Source organism: Haliotis rubra, unplaced genomic scaffold (genome assembly GCF_003918875.1).
Source record: "Haliotis rubra isolate DU_JTF1 unplaced genomic scaffold, ASM391887v1 Scf41, whole genome shotgun sequence".
Lineage (NCBI taxonomy): Eukaryota > Metazoa > Mollusca > Gastropoda > Lepetellida > Haliotidae > Haliotis > Haliotis rubra.
The window spans coordinates 1,582,124-1,599,814 of record NW_025767091.1 but is presented as its reverse complement, the minus strand read 5'-3'; the positions used below and the strand labels follow the sequence as shown (position 1 = coordinate 1,599,814).

The following is a 17,691-nucleotide window of genomic DNA, read 5'->3' as shown; positions in this document are numbered from 1 at the left end:
AATTGCTTAAAGTCCATTTGCAAATTTTGCATATTTAAATGATGATTAGTATGTTAGGAACACATATTTCCTGGATTCTTTAAGATAAATTCAATCATGACTTGGAACGAGCTTGTAGTGCTTATGAAATGTAAATTTAATGACACAGACAAAACCAGCCTTGTGAAAAATTGTTGTTAATGCAAACAAGTTTTCCAAGATTGGTCGTGTTCAATTACGAGAAAAGTCACTGCGACCAATCTTCGATTATTTCAATTAATCTGACCACCACTACTACTCCAACATCCACCACACTCGCTTGAAGTAAGTCGTGCTGTCACCATATCTCATTACCCACTCGACCTGTTTCCCTTCTTTTTCATATTTCTTTCAATATGTGTAAGTCTCTTCGCGTACTGTCCTCTGTCTATCATGGGTAAAAATGAATAAATATCATGGCTCAAGAATACACAAATCCAAGAAGTGCCTTGCAAAGTAACGTCCTCTTCTATTAGTCGTTTCAGGAAACCTGTTTTATAGCGGGGCCCCCTTTGGGATTACGGTGTTAGCAACATATGCTGAGAAACTAAAGCAACACTCGTCTACCTGGATGCTGTTGGCCATCTACGTCGCCATCTACGTAAAAGATTACTCTGAAGATTAATAAGTAACCTGGTCTTTGTTTTCTATTTACAAGATTATAACATTATCATCATCGGGTAACACAATTTGAGTTGTTTTAAGCTTAATCTGTCGGATGGGTGTCCATCCAATATAAGGTCGGCGTCGTACCTGGACCTGGAAGCGTTATTTGCTACTTAGGCCAGCAGACGTAGCTGCCATGGCAACGGTAGCCATTCGGTTAAAACATTAATTGGTATATGATAAGCAGACAAACGACTGCACCTGTGCTATTGGTCCACGCTTCACTAGGGATTGCTCATTGTTAGCCCAGACAGACACTGTTTGTTAATCCCACATTAATTTGAAGTAAGAAACATACTCATGGAAACGAATAAGGGAACACATGAAAGTACAAGTGTTCCGTTATTTATTTCCAGAATTTCACTCACAGTGCAATACATACCTTGTGAAGAAACCTGGAAAATAATAAAGGAACACTTGTACTTTCATGTTCCCTTGTTTGTTTCCACGAGTATATTTACATTGTTTTTGGGTTGTTGTGTTTTTTTATAAAAGTTGTGAACTCTCCTTTGTACGTCCGTTAAGCGTAACATGTTTCATGGGTGTTCTACCACTCCTTTTTGTTCTAAGTGGCACTAGAGTTGCATAAAAAGAACGAATCATAATAATAAAAGTAAAAAACGACAGTCATTGTGTTAATTAGTCGACCTTTTTAATGAATGGGATATTATTTGATATCTACACTGCTTTTGTGACATTTGGTTTCATGAGGAGAGCATTTTGTGTTGAGACGGTGCACTTCAAATCAGACCGGATACAGTCATGAGTAGACAGATCGAGTGGCCAGTGTATAGCCAGTCGGTGAAACAGAGGGAAATACCGTGACACGTTGTCCAATCACTATTAGACTGAAAACAAACATGGCCAGTGACTGCTGAAGATCGGCATACGATACGACAATGTAAAAAGAATGAAGACTTTTCAGTGATATTCAATGTTATTTATCACACATCACATTTCTCTCTTCTGAAGTATTCGGAGAGAGGTTTGAGATATCTAATGCTCAAACGCAGCTATCTGGACTTCCATATTCATATCATCTGGAATGATGTTTATCAAATCAAATGCAAATACACCCCAGCTAGGTATCAGCACAAGCCAGTTATATTGAGATCAAGACGCACTACTACACTAAATATAGGATTATATTACCCAAGGGAGTCTCTGTAAGAGGGTATTACGTGAACTCCCATAATCCCGACGTACGATAACAAGACTGCTTACGTCACTGAAACAGTGACTCTGATAACAACAATAACAGAAACTATACTAGGATCATCATTGTGATGCTGTAGGCTGATACCAAGAGCGGTATTTCGTGAATATTCTATTGCTATGCTATATTCAGCTTTATGTGACAGGAAAGCTGGAAGTGAGGGTAGTTCATTATTATATAAAATATCTGTACCGGTATGGTGATGGCAAACCGAGAACATAATCGCAGCGAACAGGGATTCGAACCCAGGATCTTATGTTCAGACACGTGAAATGCGGCGCTACACACAACGGGGGCAAAGTGAAGCCATGCACAACAAACGAGCTTTGTGTTGGAGGAAAGCCAGAAGCAATGCACGTCTTTGGTACAACCATGGAGACTATATAACGTTGTAGATTATCCCTGGTACAACCATGGAGACTATATAACGTTGTAGATTATCCCTGGTACAACCATGGAGACTCTATAACGTTGTAGATTATCCCTGGTACAACCATGGAGAAAGGGGGTGGTGCTTACAAACCTACAAACAATCGGAGCTAATCGGGATTCGAACCCGTGATCATACATGTAGGTTTCTGACCTTCTTGTCCCGGTTTAGTTAGGAAATTAGAGTGCATAATAGCCGATCTTGCGTACTTTCAGTCTTAAATGAAGTTATTATGTCGACACAAATGTAGAGCAGGAACCTCCCAAAACATTAACAGATTCAGAGGTTGTTGGCATCCTAATGTATGGTCACCCTTCCACAATTTGCACAAATTATCCTCTCCATCTCGACCAAAAGCAAACCCACAGCTAATATACATATGTGCGAGATGAGATAAACCTAGCACGGATCGCTGCTTGCAATATCGGTCGCATCGAGCTTGATTACGCATTGCAAGTCGCCCTGGCGTAGCTGACATAATGCTGTCTACGGTTTAAAGCCCGACCCAGGCGATCAATACAGAGAGAGAGAGAGAGAGAGAGAGAGAGAGAGAGAGAGAGAGAGAGAGAGAGAGAGAGAGAGAGAGAGAGAGAGAGAGAGAGAGAGAGAGAGAGAGAGAGAGAGAGAGAGAGAGAGAGAGAGAGAGAGAGAGATAATGTTTATTTGCGTCTCACTTTCTGTACATTGTCATAAAATGCCTGCGTTTTGTACAAAAGTTAATAGTACAGAAACCACCCGTTGGGTTATGGGAGACTATATTAAATCAATAAAAACATTGTGAACCAACAAATATCAGCACACGTAAAATCGTATACATTTGAAGTTAACACGTACAGGTATGCATACATACATAACATATATACAGCAAACATACATACAAACAAACATATAATCACATATACAAAACAGCATACAACCGCACATAATATACGCATACACGCATACATACACACATACATACAGACCTAATACACGTATACACACATCCACACACACACACATACACGCATGCATGCACACACACACCCAATATACGCACGCACGCACACACACACATACATACATACATACACATATATACATACATACACACACATAAATATACATGTATTATAATCATACATTCAATAATAACATATACTAGTATGCAGAATACAGATACCCTACACACAATATCATTAACACAATACAATGAAGTACAATATAGTTACGTACATTCGTACTGCTGTTACAATGCCTAACATTCATACACCATGTGTTGCATTCATCTAGTGTTAATGAATGAAAGAGTAGAATATTAATACATTTAAAACTTAAGATACAAGTAGTGTATAATATTTAAGATAAAGATTGACGTCGTTTATACATGTTTATAACAGTATCACAGAGGAGATGGACTATGCCAGTTGTGTTTAATAGATGTGTATTAATTTGAAGAAGTAACTGAGGAGGAGTTATTAAAGGATGGATATACATCAGATTGTGTCATAGTTTGAAACAGGTCGTATCGTAGGTCGTTGTACATATCACAGTCTACAAGAAAATGGATTTCATTTTCTATTCTATCCGAACAGAAGGGACACACCCTAGCGTTGAGAGGTATTGCAGGTCGACTGTGCCTGAGTTTTTCAATGCTTATTTGCAGGCTGCCACAACGAAGAAGTGCGAACATCTTTCTTGAAGATCGTGAAATGGACCGACTTAAAACATAAGCTTCAGGCTTCAAATCTTTCTTGGTTAGGCGGTATGTTCGAAGTTTATTTCCGTTTGGGTTGCCATGGTCATTCCATAGTTCACAAAACCAATTGTATTCGTCAATGATATGAAGCTCTCGTCGAAGTTGTGGCATCCTAATGTATGGTCACCCTTCCACAATTTGCACAAATTATCCTCTCCATCTCGACCAAAAGCAAACCCACAGCTAATATACATATGTGCGAGATGAGATAAACCTAGCACGGATCGCTGCTTGCAATATCGGTCGCATCGAGCTTGATTACGCATTGCAAGTCGCCCTGGCGTAGCTGACATAATGCTGTCTACGGTTTAAAGCCCGACCCAGGCGATCAATACAAACCACCACCGTAGCAACCCTAACAGGACCTCGGGCACCTTGCACTTCCTAGAAGTCACGTGATTTTCCAAAATGGCAGTCTTGAGGTGGATATACAGGAGGAGGAAAGTGTTTTTCTTCGTATTTTGTGCATCGTCATTTTGGATTGCATATTTGTACTTGTCGCTTCCAGTACCAAAAGGTAGGACTATACGTTTATTCGAAATTATTCATTTTTGCAAGCATTTTGAGTGTTGTTTGGTTGACAGTGTCTCCGACTTGGCGGAGGCAGAATTCATGCCTAGCGATGTAATGTTTGTTTAGCAGTGTTTAGCATAGTTGGGCACAGTGATATCGCTGTCTGTTGACATTGACTTTAGTTGAATGAATGCCCACATTGTACCATTGTCATCAGAAAATATTGATAAGTTATGATTATTCATAGGTGCCACCCATCCATAAAATAAAAACTCGACATAAAATTAGCCATGATTTGGTATTGGGATTGTATAGCATGCCTTCTCCAACCTTAGTGTTTGTTGTGTTAAGGATGAAGTAGATTAACGCCAAATCTATCCCTATCCCTATGCCTTTGACCCTTGTAATATATGACAAACATACTCTAAATTTCAGTACTACAGTTAGTCACTTATGCGTTGTTTTCCAACAAGTTCCAAGTAAAAAAAGTTATAGACAGTGTTTTAAGTGACTGATCTTTTTAGTACAAGTTGGTTCTACAAGCTCCTAATCATTGTGGCAATATATCAAAACTGTCATCGCATGTAGGTCTTCCTTGAGCATGATACTTTGTAATAATAATAATAATGAGAAGTCTCATAATGCACTTAATCTCCACGCAACAAAGCATGCACAAAGCACTAACATCCTGATTATTATTACCCCGGATAACCCAAGCTGCCTGTGAGGAACATTAAACACTCACTCACTCACTCTAAAATCTTTACTGAAATTAAGAATAAGATCAGATAAGCATGGAAATATATTTTGTGACTGATTAAACTTGTTACAAGATTGAATATTTAATGTGTTGAATAAACAGCACAGAAATTCGTAGCTGTACACACTAAACACATATTGACTGATCTATGTGTCCCAGTGTTGTGAAACCAAACCCTTGTAAGGTCCATTGGTCAATCAGAAAAATGTTCCTTTGTGTAGAGTTTCTTATTCCAGTGGTGGAGCAGTGGGGTAGCCTAGTGCTTAAAGCGTTCACTCGTAACGCTGAAGACCTGCGTTTGATTCCCCACATGGGTACAATGTGTGGAGCCTATTTCTGGTGTCCCTGCCGTGATATTGTTGGGTTATTGCTAAAAGCGGTATTAAACCATACTCACTCACTCACTCTAACTTCTAGCAGAGCTATTTATGTCTCATCACACATAAGAAGGTCTGATGTAATACCAAATGTATCCAGTGTTTGAAATAGTCACTGGCCCGCTAGCCTAGTGACTAGTGAAAATCCAGTCAGGCCAGTATATCTCCACAGTCACTGACCGGACTGGCTAGTAAATTTTCATGGGGTCATTTTGTAACTCTCTCCGACTTGTTAAGTTGTAACACACTTTTAGATCATGTAAGATTAAGTCCTGATAAAAATATTAATCATATTATTAGCTTAATGATGAAACCTGTGTCTACCTTCAAATTTCGGACTAGTGAATTATTTTGTGGACTAGTAACTTTCGGGCATAGCTAGCCCGACTGGCTAACAAAATTTGGAAACCATTTCACACACTGAATGTATCTGCAGAAATCCAATTCTTATTACGGTTAAACTTAAACCTTCAAGTTCCTTTAGAGCATGTTCCACATCTGGTGGATAGATGATAGAGAAAGGAGTCGAGAAATAAAAACAAAATCATGAATATATCTCACGGCTGTTCTGGAATGTTAATGTGATTTATGTTCAGGGAAATGCAGCTCCTGCAAATATCAACATGATTCTGAATTGTGTGTTTTGTCTGCCAGGATTTATTCTCTTATTTATGAGGTGAGGTGAGGTGAAATTGGGTTTAACGTCGTGCTTGAGAATATTTCGCTCATATGACGACGTGCATGCGTGTGTATGTGTATATGCAGCTGCTTGTACTAGCCCAGACTGAAGCTGGTTTTATAGTGCAAGCCCACTGAGATACCATGCCGCAGTGAAGCATGAATATCCCACTCAGACACATTATACTGACTCCAAGCCAACCAGTCCTTGTTGTACCCATGAATGTCAAGAGCCCGGCAGGGACCAACACGTACCATATTTTAACGTCTTTTGGTATGGCACGGTCAGGGATTGAACCTGAGACCTTCCGCTCTCCGGGCGGACACTAACCACTACACCACGGAGGCGGTCTCTGATTTATGAAAGAGGATGGAAAAATGCTGAGAGAAAGAATTAATCCCAGATCAGAGAATGTTATTGTTAATTCCAGTTTTGTCACACATTTGACCTTTCAGTCCTGTGCCTCCGCTTTACATGTAGGGGCAGTAGGGTAGCCTAGTGGTTAAAGCGTTCGTTTGACACACCGAAGACCTAGGTTCAATTCCCCACATGGGTACAATGTGTCAAGCCCATGTCTGGTGTTCCCTGCTTTCATATTGCTGGAATATTGCTAAAAGCGGCATAAAACTAAACACACTCACTCACTTACATGCACCATGCTAGCTCATACTTCACACATGGCTGCTATCCACAAAGCCACATCCAGTATCTTCAAATATCTGCTATCAGAGACAAAGGAAAACTTGTGTCATGCATTATGTGTACATATGAATAATAGTTTGCTGTTTGCTGATGGGGAAGCCAAGTGGTTAAACATTCGCTCATCACACCGAGAACCCGGGTTCAATTTCCCCACATGGGTACAATGTGTGAAACCCGTGTCTGGTTCCATTTCTAATAGAATAATGATAACAATGTATCTGTGTGGCAAGTAGGGGTGGGTATTGCAGAGAATTTTCATATTGCGAAATGTATTGCAGTATATTGCAAGGATTTTTTTTTTACAAAAACTACTTATAATCGAGTTAATGCTTGATTATAAAGCAAAAACACAACAAAATCACTATGATTGATTAACCTTTTATAAAAACTTTTAATCATGACAAAATAAAAATGTAATTAACATTTGGCACTAATGAAACAGGGAAAAGAACAATTAATAAACGGAAATATCCGAAGATTTCCGAGTGTTACGAAGTTTTCCGAATGCATGTCAAAATACCGGTTTTCGATCAGCGTATCGCAATACGTAACGTTTTCATGTCTGAACCGGTAAATACAGGTAAACCGGTTATATTGCGCAGCCCTAGTGGCAAGAGAAAGGATTACCCAACAATATCTTTCATAAACTGTTAATATTGATAATAGAATAATGGTTATAATAAAATATGTCTTTGGAGGAAGATGAATGTTAGCCTGGAAAGGGCTCAATAAATTTATATATTATATAAATATTCCAAAAATCTTTGAACTAAAGTGTATTTGTGTGACTGCATTCTTGGAAAGATTTGAAAAAAAAGAAAAGGTACAAGTACAGAAGTCAAACATATGAGTAAGTGTTTGTAATAAGAATGACATTTGTGATAGTAGTTGATGAAATGCATTTTATTTGGTCTCCTGAGGCTACAGTCACCGTGGGAAGAGAACAAAACCTTCTCTGACATAAATACATGTTGCCATGGTTACAATAAAGGTGGTAATATCCTACACTTAAAATTGATAGTGTCCATTTTGTTTTTACCTGAAACTGACCAATCCACTTTATGCCCAATGAATTTGAAAAATGTTGAGCTACTTTTTACCAAGTCATGTATGAGTTTGTCTGCACATGCCCCAAATCCTTAGAAAATATCATCTCAAAATAGAAGAGTAATCCCAATTGCAAACAGTAAGGGAGAATTATGACCTGGTTTTGTATATTGGAATAAGCTAGTGAGGGTTTCAGAACACATTGCTGTATTTGCCTGTGATGTTGCAGATGAATATAAACAATAAGTGTACACAGTTACAAAACCTTCATTGAATCAGCTGTAATACTGACAGTTGTATCATGCCTGTATTTGTCAGACCATATTCAAATCAAACAACAGCTGTGTTGGAAACAATGTTTAATTATAAATCCAATTTATTTCTGCTGTGTCAGCACATTTTATGATTAGCATTGCAGCTTATGCTGATGTTAAATTACAACAATCTTTATCATGTTTATTGTGCTACTGTCCGTCACAAATACATTGTACTTAAAAATAAGTAACCAGAATAGAAGACTTACAAACTCAGAAGTTATTATTTATTTATTTTGCTCAGACCCGAAGGGGATTTGGCCCCTAAAAGTTTACAAAGAAAGTGTAATCCCAAATATATAAGTTAATATAAATGTTTCATTAAGGTGCTGTAACAAGTCCTTGCTGTTTTGTCCTGTAAATGTTGTAAGGAAACTACTATATTTTATTTGTTGGGTTATGGCAGCTGTGGAAGACTAAGTTTGAAATCTGAAGTTATCAATCTGATTATATTTCAGGATCATTGTTAAATCAAACAATCAGTCAGGTGTATTTCATGATTCAGGCCACATGGTACACAGTATCGTGGAAAGTATATATATTTTTAAAGAATCTACATAAAGATTAGACAATAGAATGTTAAACATTGATAAAACATGAGTTTGATGAATTTGTAAACATATTCATTGTTTCTCATGCTGTTGATCACTGGCTTGTCAGGTCCAGACTTGATAATGTACAGGCTGCTGCCATGAGCGGGAATATAGCTGAGTGAAGCATTAACAGCAAAGAAACAAATCAGTAGCATCCATGAACCATAGTGATAATAATGGGGGGTGGGGTGGGTGTTTAAGTGGGTACAAAATCTTTTTCTTAAGAGTGTATTTTTCTTACAATAATAGACATGGTATTCATCTTCTTACAAATGAAGGTCACAGTGTTTACTGACAGATTCTGTATGAGGTATATTTAACTTGATGTTTTATGCATAATGTTGATCAGCAATATGCCCGCTGTATGGCTGCAGTCTGTAAACAATCGAGTCTGGACCAGATAATCCAATGATCAACAGCATGAGCATCAATCTACGCAATTGGGATACGATGACATGTGTCAACCAAGTCCTGTTCAATCTGATCTGTTCACCCGATCCCTTTGCTCGCTTTTTACGATTGCTGAAGGCCTATTCTAACTCGGACCTTCATGGAGTTACGGATCTCAAGGGTAGAGAGTAAGATGGCTATCTCCCTGACCAGACTGTTCAAATGCCGTAGTCATACTTGGGAGTCAATGAATTACTGCTGAAGGTGGTATATCAAGGATTCAAGATCATTGAGATGTATTGATGAAATTTATTTTGTATTAAATAATTGGTCAGTTATTGTGATATGTGCAACGTCAAAGGTCAGATAATGTGATACTCATGATATTATGTATTATATGATGTTATGCATGTGATATCAAAGCTGAAATAAAATATGATATGCATTTTGTTACTTTGGAGAGTGTGATACAGATGATATCATATGTGAGGTGATCATTTAGCATATCAATGAAGAGTTAAGATAATGTGATCATAGGATCATAGGATCAGAGAGCAGAGGCCAAGTAATGTGATACAAAGTTATAGGTCAGATAATGTGTACATCAAGTGAAATTTCAGATAATGCGATACAGATTGTATAATGTCCAATAATCAGATACACATTGTATTACAGGTCTTGGAATGTGATACACATTGTATCACAGGTCTTGAAATGTGATGCACAGTGTAAAAATGGTCCTATAATATGATAAAGATCGCATCATCACTTTCTGTACTCATCCCATTGTCTATCTTCAGTTGCCCTATCTGAAGCAAGTGACTGAGGGTCACACTGACCTGACTTGCAGAATTTGAAGATAGTCTCCAAAGGTCACAGCGACGTGATGTAACATACTGGCTTCAGCTAGAGATCCAGAGTTTCAACTTATGACAGAATATACTCCAATTTCCCAAATCCCCCCAGCTGTTATGTTTGTTTGATATTTTCCTATTTCTTACATTATCGGACGTGAAATAGTTGTAGCAGCTGTGTTTTACTGTTAAAATTCAAGAAAGATGGTTCAGTATCCCTGATGTTGTGAAACTGAGCAGTTACCAAACACAGATAGATGCTGCTGCTACTTTTTTGTCATATTTAATGTGAAACAAACAAATGTCAAATCAATTCTGGTTGTTTCAGATAAACGTGCCAAGGATTACATCAACTATGGCCCAGTTGGAGTTGTCACCCCCTTCCAGAAGGTCAAGGTTGCTGAACCGCCCGTCAGAATTTACACTCCTGCCAGACACGAAGTCATTCAAAAACCAAATCTGGTTCTTGATCCACCACCGAAACTTCCACAGAATCAGAGTGTTACTATTAATAGAACAGCTCTTTTTACCAAATTAATGAATAAAGGAAATGTTACGTTAACGAAAGATGGCGTGTTCAAAGACTGGATGAACATTGGCAATGTGGGGGCTCACATCCGCAACAAGACTTATGAAATGGGGGCCCGGTTTAAAAATAAGACTTACGAAGTCGCAGAGTCAATGAAAAATAAAACTTTACAACACCTGGCAGTTTTTGGGATGGGTAAAAATCATAATCTTGTGCGATATATATTCGAGCCCCATCGCTGGAACTTAACTGTGTCTTTCGAGGACATTGGAAATATCATGAAAGATACAGAGTTTTTGAACAAGCTCCATCCCCTGGATTTGTCGGCCCCAGTTTTGTCTAGTTCCAAGAACAGGACTGCCAACTATACATACAATATGCCGTTTCATGTGGGTTTCTGTGACTGTTACGAACACCACTGCGTTTGCTGTGCCAGGATAGCCAATAAGAGGCTGCATCTCAACTCAACAACGTGTACTAACTTCACATTTGTTTCTAAATCACAGGTAATTTGAATGACTTATGGTTATTAGCTCTCTGTATTTGTTGTCTGACATAACGATGAGCCAAATTCATGGAAATTACACAGTGGCCTCTATATAATGAAACCGATAATATGCTTGTGTAAAGCCTGTTCTTCAAGCCATGATTTCAGTTAAAACATGAGTCAAGAAGGGATATATCTGGGGATATCAACTGGAAAATTTGGAAACAACTTTAGTGCAAAGTTGTGAATGTTTAGCTCACCTGACTGAGCATTATGTTGCTGCCTGCTTATTCGTCTTTACTTTAACATCTTTCTTTAAGCGTACATCGGCAATAGGGGTAGCCTAGTGGTTAAAGCGTTAAATTCGTCGCCGAAGACCTGGGTTCAATTCCCACATGGGTGCAGTGTGTGTATCCCATTTTAGGTGACCCCGCCATGATATTGCTGGAATATTGCTAAAAGCATCGTAAAACTAAAATTCAGTCACTCACTTCAAGTGAATGTCTATGTCTATGTCTATGTCCAGGTGAGCTTTAGTGGTTTTATGATGTTCTTTCCTCTTTCATCGTTGGCTGTCTCATTGACCTAGCTCTAAAATAATACATTGCCACACACACACCTGCATGTGTGTTATAAGTGCTGTAAACTTGAATCTAACTTTAAACACTTCAACTGGTTTGTCAGCTACAGACTTGTTTCCAGGTCGCCATTCCTGTAATATGGCTAACTGTGGTCTAGAACAACTGTCTGTCAGTTATTTCAGATATTGTTGAAATATTTTCATGTTGGAAAGTAAAGGGTTCACTGAGCATCCTGATCGAAGACTCAGGTTCGATTCCCCACAAGGATACAATGTGTGAAGCCCATTTCTGCAGTGATCTTCTGCAGTGATATTCCTGGAATATTTCTATCAAGCAGCTTGCATCTACTGGCTAAACTTCACACTCAACTCATTCTATCAGCTAGCAACTTGCATCTACTGGCTATATGTATCAACCAGCTGTTTGTATCAACTGACTATTCATATCTACTTGGTATTTGTATCTGCTGGCTTGTCCTATCTACTGGCTACCACTGTGTAAAGCTTCATATATGACTGCCCTGTGGCAGTTTCTAACAGAACTGGTCTGTGTAACCTGTTTCCCAATGAGGCGATGATATGTATCGCTTGATGAACATCAAGCTCAGCTGGTTGACTGTGTGTCATCTTTCACTGACGTTCTTGGATGTTGGTCATCTTACAGATACAGATACTGCAGACTGCTGGCTTATTGCCTGCTGCAGTGTTAAACAACGTATACTTCAGTTGGGCATGGGATAAATTCCTGTTGGGAAATAATGATAAGTTACCATTTGGGGAAACGTGATGCCTAATTCGGGGTTTTGTGTTTGTTGTTGTTGTGTGTGTGTGTGTGTGTGTGTGTGTGTGTGTGTGTTGTGTGTGTGTTTGTGTTTGTGTTTGTGTTTGTGTTTGTGTTTGTGTGTTTGTGTTTGTGTTTGTTAGACTTGAAGGAGATTTCAGGGAAGACAGATTTTTTAATCTTGAAAGGAATATTTGGGAGTAAGCAGGCTTGAATCCAAAAGAGGGTTTTGGAGTAAGTTGGCTTGAATCCAGAAGAGGATTGTGGAGTAGATAGGTTTGAATCCTGATGAGGGTTTTAGAGTGAGCAGGCTTGAGTCCTGTAGGGGTTTTCAGTGAAAATACCCATCAGTGCCAAACACATTTATGGTTGCCAATAGCTATTCATTTAGCTGCATTAACCCACAAACAAACATAATTTTGGTTTTATGTTTCAGGAAATAGTCTTGGAAGTATTATTGGACTCGAAGCCTATTTACAAAAATGTTGTATCAGGTGAGTATAACATTGTTGCTGTGAAGTAATCAGTCACTTTTCTTTAATTATCTTGTATAATTTCTGTAATCAAATATGTTTGATATGAATATTTAGCTGCATAATAAATATACATCTGTTAACACTATGACCGTGAGTATGAGAACTAACTTGACTCATTCGTTGTTTGACAACAGTATCAGCTTATTCTCATAGTTCCTGAACTCTATAATTCTCCCTTCCATCACTATCCTGCTGTAGCCATGTACAGAACAAGTAGAGGTTTTCATAAATGCAGGTTCCAAATCTATCTCCATCCCTCCTACACAATCATCCCCAAAATACACAACCACCACACTTTCTAACAACCACCACACCACTACACTTTTCAACAACCTACTACATGCAACCACCTTCCACCCCTAACAACTACCACACACTCCATCAACCACTACACCTAACAACTACCACACCCACAACAACTCTATCCAACCACCACACCTCAACTAAATAACAACCACACCCTAACAACCACCACACACCCTAACAACCACTACACACCCAACAACCACCACTACACCCCAACAAAGTACACAACCACCACACCTCTAACAACAACCACTACCACCACACCCCAACAACCACCACACCCCAACAACCACCACACCCCAACAACTACCACCACACCACCCAAATAAACAACTACTACACCACTAACACACACCCAATTTCTAAGAACAACCAACAACCACCACACCCCAACAACCACTACACCCCAACAACCAACACACACCTAAACAACCACCACACCCACCCACCCTACAACCACCACACACCTAACAACCACCACACCCCAACAACCACCACACCCCCAACAACCACTACACTCCACCACCACACCCCAACAACCACCACACCCCAACAACCACCACACCAACCCTAACAACCAACCACCACACCAACAACCACCACACCCCAACAACCACCACAACCCCAACAACCCACCACACCCCAACAACCAACCACACACCCACCACCCCAAGCCAACAACCACTCACACACCACCCACCCTAAGCCCAACAACCACCACACACCCAACCACCACCACACCCAACAACCACCACCACCCCCACCCACCCCAAGCCAACCACCACCACACCCCAACCACCAACCACACCCCAACACCCACCCCACCCCAACAACCACCACCCAACAACCACCACACCCCCACCCACCCCCCCAAGCCCAACAACCACCACACCCCAACCCAACCACACACCCCAACAACCACCACACACCCCACCAACCACCCCCCACCAAGCCCAGCAACCACCACACCCCTGAGTTGGTTCCTTCAACTATGTATATTGTAATGAAGCAGTAGAAGTCTAATAGATCGTTGCTGTGAAAGTCAATGTTAGCTAGTTCAGTGTTCTGCTTGGATGCCCATCATGTATCATGTCTGATTACATCAATGCTTCAGGTCGTAGTAATGCGTGGCTATTCAGATATATTCACCATCTCATTATTATACTCATTATTATACTCATTATTATACTCATTATTATACTCATTATTCGGGAGATAAGGCTAGGAAGTGCAGAAGAGGATTGAAGTTCGAAAAACTCTGAAGTGAAAACACAGCTGCTTCATCTCCATTCTACCATGACTCAATTACAAACATGCAAACTTTGATTATGTTGGAAATGATAAATTATATGGTTCTGATGTTTCAAAGAGGATGAAAAGCATGAATTCAGGGATCACTAAATTAATCACTTTAATTAAAAACAGTACTAACATTTTGGTTTGGCCAACGGCCACCATTGAAACTATGGATTGTTATGTGTTCTGTCGACAATTCCCATTGATATGGTACATTTGTAGTGCAAAGAAGTGTAATAAGTTGTTTTATTACACACGTTCTGGGTATCTTTATGAGATAATTTTGGTTATTTGAAACCGGTTGAAAGTTATCCAACGTGTGCTGTGTAACCAAACTGGATTATTCACGGATATTGACATCGTAATGCCGAACTTTCTGTTGCCACTTCAATGTTTTAAATTAACAATATAACTCCATTCAAGCAGTTTTGACCAAAAATGTCAACCAAACAAAACATTTGGTTTGTGGATAAATAAGAATTCAATTTCGTGTCCAGGGATTAGTATTATTTTTCTTATCCTGACTCATGCTTATTTACCCCATGAAGGATAAGTATAAAAATATTAATTTTACTCTAAAAAATTTCATATTTTTAAATGTATTTCAATTCAATTTTAATTGTTATTTTCATCTATAAAGTAGTCATGACAGAGTTGTCTCCTTTTCATTTTGATTTCATCCGTCATCGTCTGCTTGATTTTTCATAATGGATCACACTGTTTTCCTGTCCTATGTGTAATAAGTAGATCACAAAACTCTTGGATGTTGAATATATTCATGTTGGAATATTTCTCATATTCAACACCCACTTGTTTTGTAATAACTGTGTATCATTAAACTCCTATTATTTTCACATGTTAGTAATTATGCATTGATGTTTTTGTTGCAGCTGAGTTACCTCCCCTGGTGTGTTTGGGGACGTATCCGAAGGTCGTGGACATCTGCATACACTTCTTCAATATGACATTCAAAGTGAACTTCCATCATGAACATAAGACACAGCTGTTAGGCTGCACAGACTTTAGCCTCAATCTTTATAATAAGACTATTGGGTCCTTCCCCGTGGACTGTTTCCAGATTCCGGGAGATCCAAACCACAAACACAAGGACAGCTTGAATCTCTTCAACTTCCCCAACTGGATGCCTTAGTTGCCATAGTTACAATAGCTGCCAATGTCATACATACCGTCTTAGATATATATTATGTGGTTAAAGGTAGCCATTGTGTGCTTATTACAAGTGCTGGTTAATACCAAAACTTGGGTTATTACAAATTTTGGATTTTATACTTTTTCAAAGATTAGTCCTGAAGACTAGTTAAAAGTTTCTTTCACTGTTCAAGTTTGTTCAAATTCTTGCCCAAACGATACATAAAATACTGTTTTAGGAGAAATATGTTCAATCAAAGTATTATAGTTGTTGTTACAACTGGTTGTGTGTGACAGTTTGGTCACATGTTAATTTAGGTCTTCCAGTCTTTGGGTATCGCTCAATGGCTTTCTTTAAGACACTATTCCACAAAGCTTTAAGAAGGTGCTAGTCCATCAAGATTAAATCCATGCAAGTATAAATCAAGTCATTTGAACTCAACTTCGATTATCTGAAATCACATGTTTTTATCAGTGTCCATATCTAATTGCCTCAATACCGTGTATTTTTGTTGAACTTTTAGTGGAATTTTTTCAGGTCAGTTGACCATTTTGAAATGATATACCGATGTTCTATTGGAATTTTGACACACTTAGCAAAACATTTTTACGTTTCTTCAGGAGAGTTAACAAGATAAGAAATTAAAAGCACTGGGTAAATTGCATGATATTAATTATTTACTTCACAGTTATGTGTGTGGTGGTAAGATGGCATTTCAGTGGAATGTCATTGTTTATTTTATGCTTCTTAAATTTTCATGTTCTTAAGTTTGAATCTGAAAGAATCTCACGTTTGTTCAACTGAACAGCCTGATTGGATGAAAGTGGGAAGCAGGGCCGCAGCGACTAGATGTGGTGAAGTAGTCGTGATACTCTTTCGTGGGTCGGCCCAAGGGTCCTTGTACAATAAAGTGAATGTTTGTGTTGTGTTTTAAGCAGTATATGTAAATGGCAGCTTAAAAGAGCCAAGTAGTTTCAATAGCAAGTTTTGAAAATCTTCGAATAAATATGAAGTCATTAATATCTTTAACCTTAGTATGTAGTACATATAGGGCAAATCTGATAAACATATGATAACTATGCAAATGAATAAGATAATATCTACTTTGGAAAATTTCCTTTTTTTCCTAGATGAATGCCAACAATTGATTCAGGTTTGGCTAAATTGATGGGTTTTATGATTTACATATGAATTATCCATCAGTGACTGGTAGACAGCTGTTGGTAATGTGAGACAACGTGTTGTGTATGTCAGTGTTATACACTGAGTAATGTACAATGCTAAGGCTGCAGTAGACTAACAGAGATTATCGTGCACATTTTTCTCAAAAGTGGGGAGGGAGGTAGCAGGGATTTACAGGATGCTAATTCCTGCGTCCTATATGCATAAAAATTGACAATGGATGCAACAAAATTGATTAGCACGCGTACACACAGACTCAGAAAAAGTCCAAATACTTTTTGTAAAAATTCCAATCAAGTTATCACTGAGTTTGCTACTAGCTGGGTTATGGTATTATTTGTGATTTAATTACTGTAACAATGTGATGATCATGATACACAATACAATAACAGTATTAATAATAATATTTACGTGTCCCATTTTGTTGTCCAGGACCCCTGAAAATTAAGAGTATGAGTCCCAGGGACCCTCAAATACAGGACTCCTTGTAAATCCCTGAGGTAGTGTTTAAAACAATGAGGAGTAATAATCAATACCATTGGCCAGT

The 17,691-nt window shown here is 38.7% G+C and overlaps 1 protein-coding gene across 1 annotated transcript; it reads left to right on the top strand.

Annotated features, from left to right (window-relative positions):
* Positions 1 to 4,389: 4,389 nt before the first annotated feature.
* Positions 4,390 to 17,378, top strand: LOC124287988. The gene is made up of 4 exons (XM_046724494.1): positions 4,390 to 4,585; positions 10,626 to 11,332; positions 13,111 to 13,168; positions 15,703 to 17,378. Exons 1-4 carry the CDS (start codon positions 4,477 to 4,479, stop codon positions 15,960 to 15,962), a joined length of 1,134 nt encoding a protein of 377 aa, XP_046580450.1. The 5' UTR covers positions 4,390 to 4,476; the 3' UTR covers positions 15,963 to 17,378.
* The last annotated feature ends 313 nt before the right edge of the window (positions 17,379 to 17,691 follow it).

Bases quoted from the DNA above. Each gene is read 5' to 3' on its own strand.
- LOC124287988 (XM_046724494.1), top strand. From the start codon at position 4,477: ATGGCAGTCTTGAGGTGGATATACAGGAGGAGGAAAGTGTTTTTCTTC. The intron at 11,333-13,110 runs GTAATTTGAATG...TTTATGTTTCAG, and splicing joins CATTTGTTTCTAAATCACAG to GAAATAGTCTTGGAAGTATT. The intron at 13,169-15,702 runs GTGAGTATAACA...TTTTTGTTGCAG, and splicing joins TTACAAAAATGTTGTATCAG to CTGAGTTACCTCCCCTGGTG.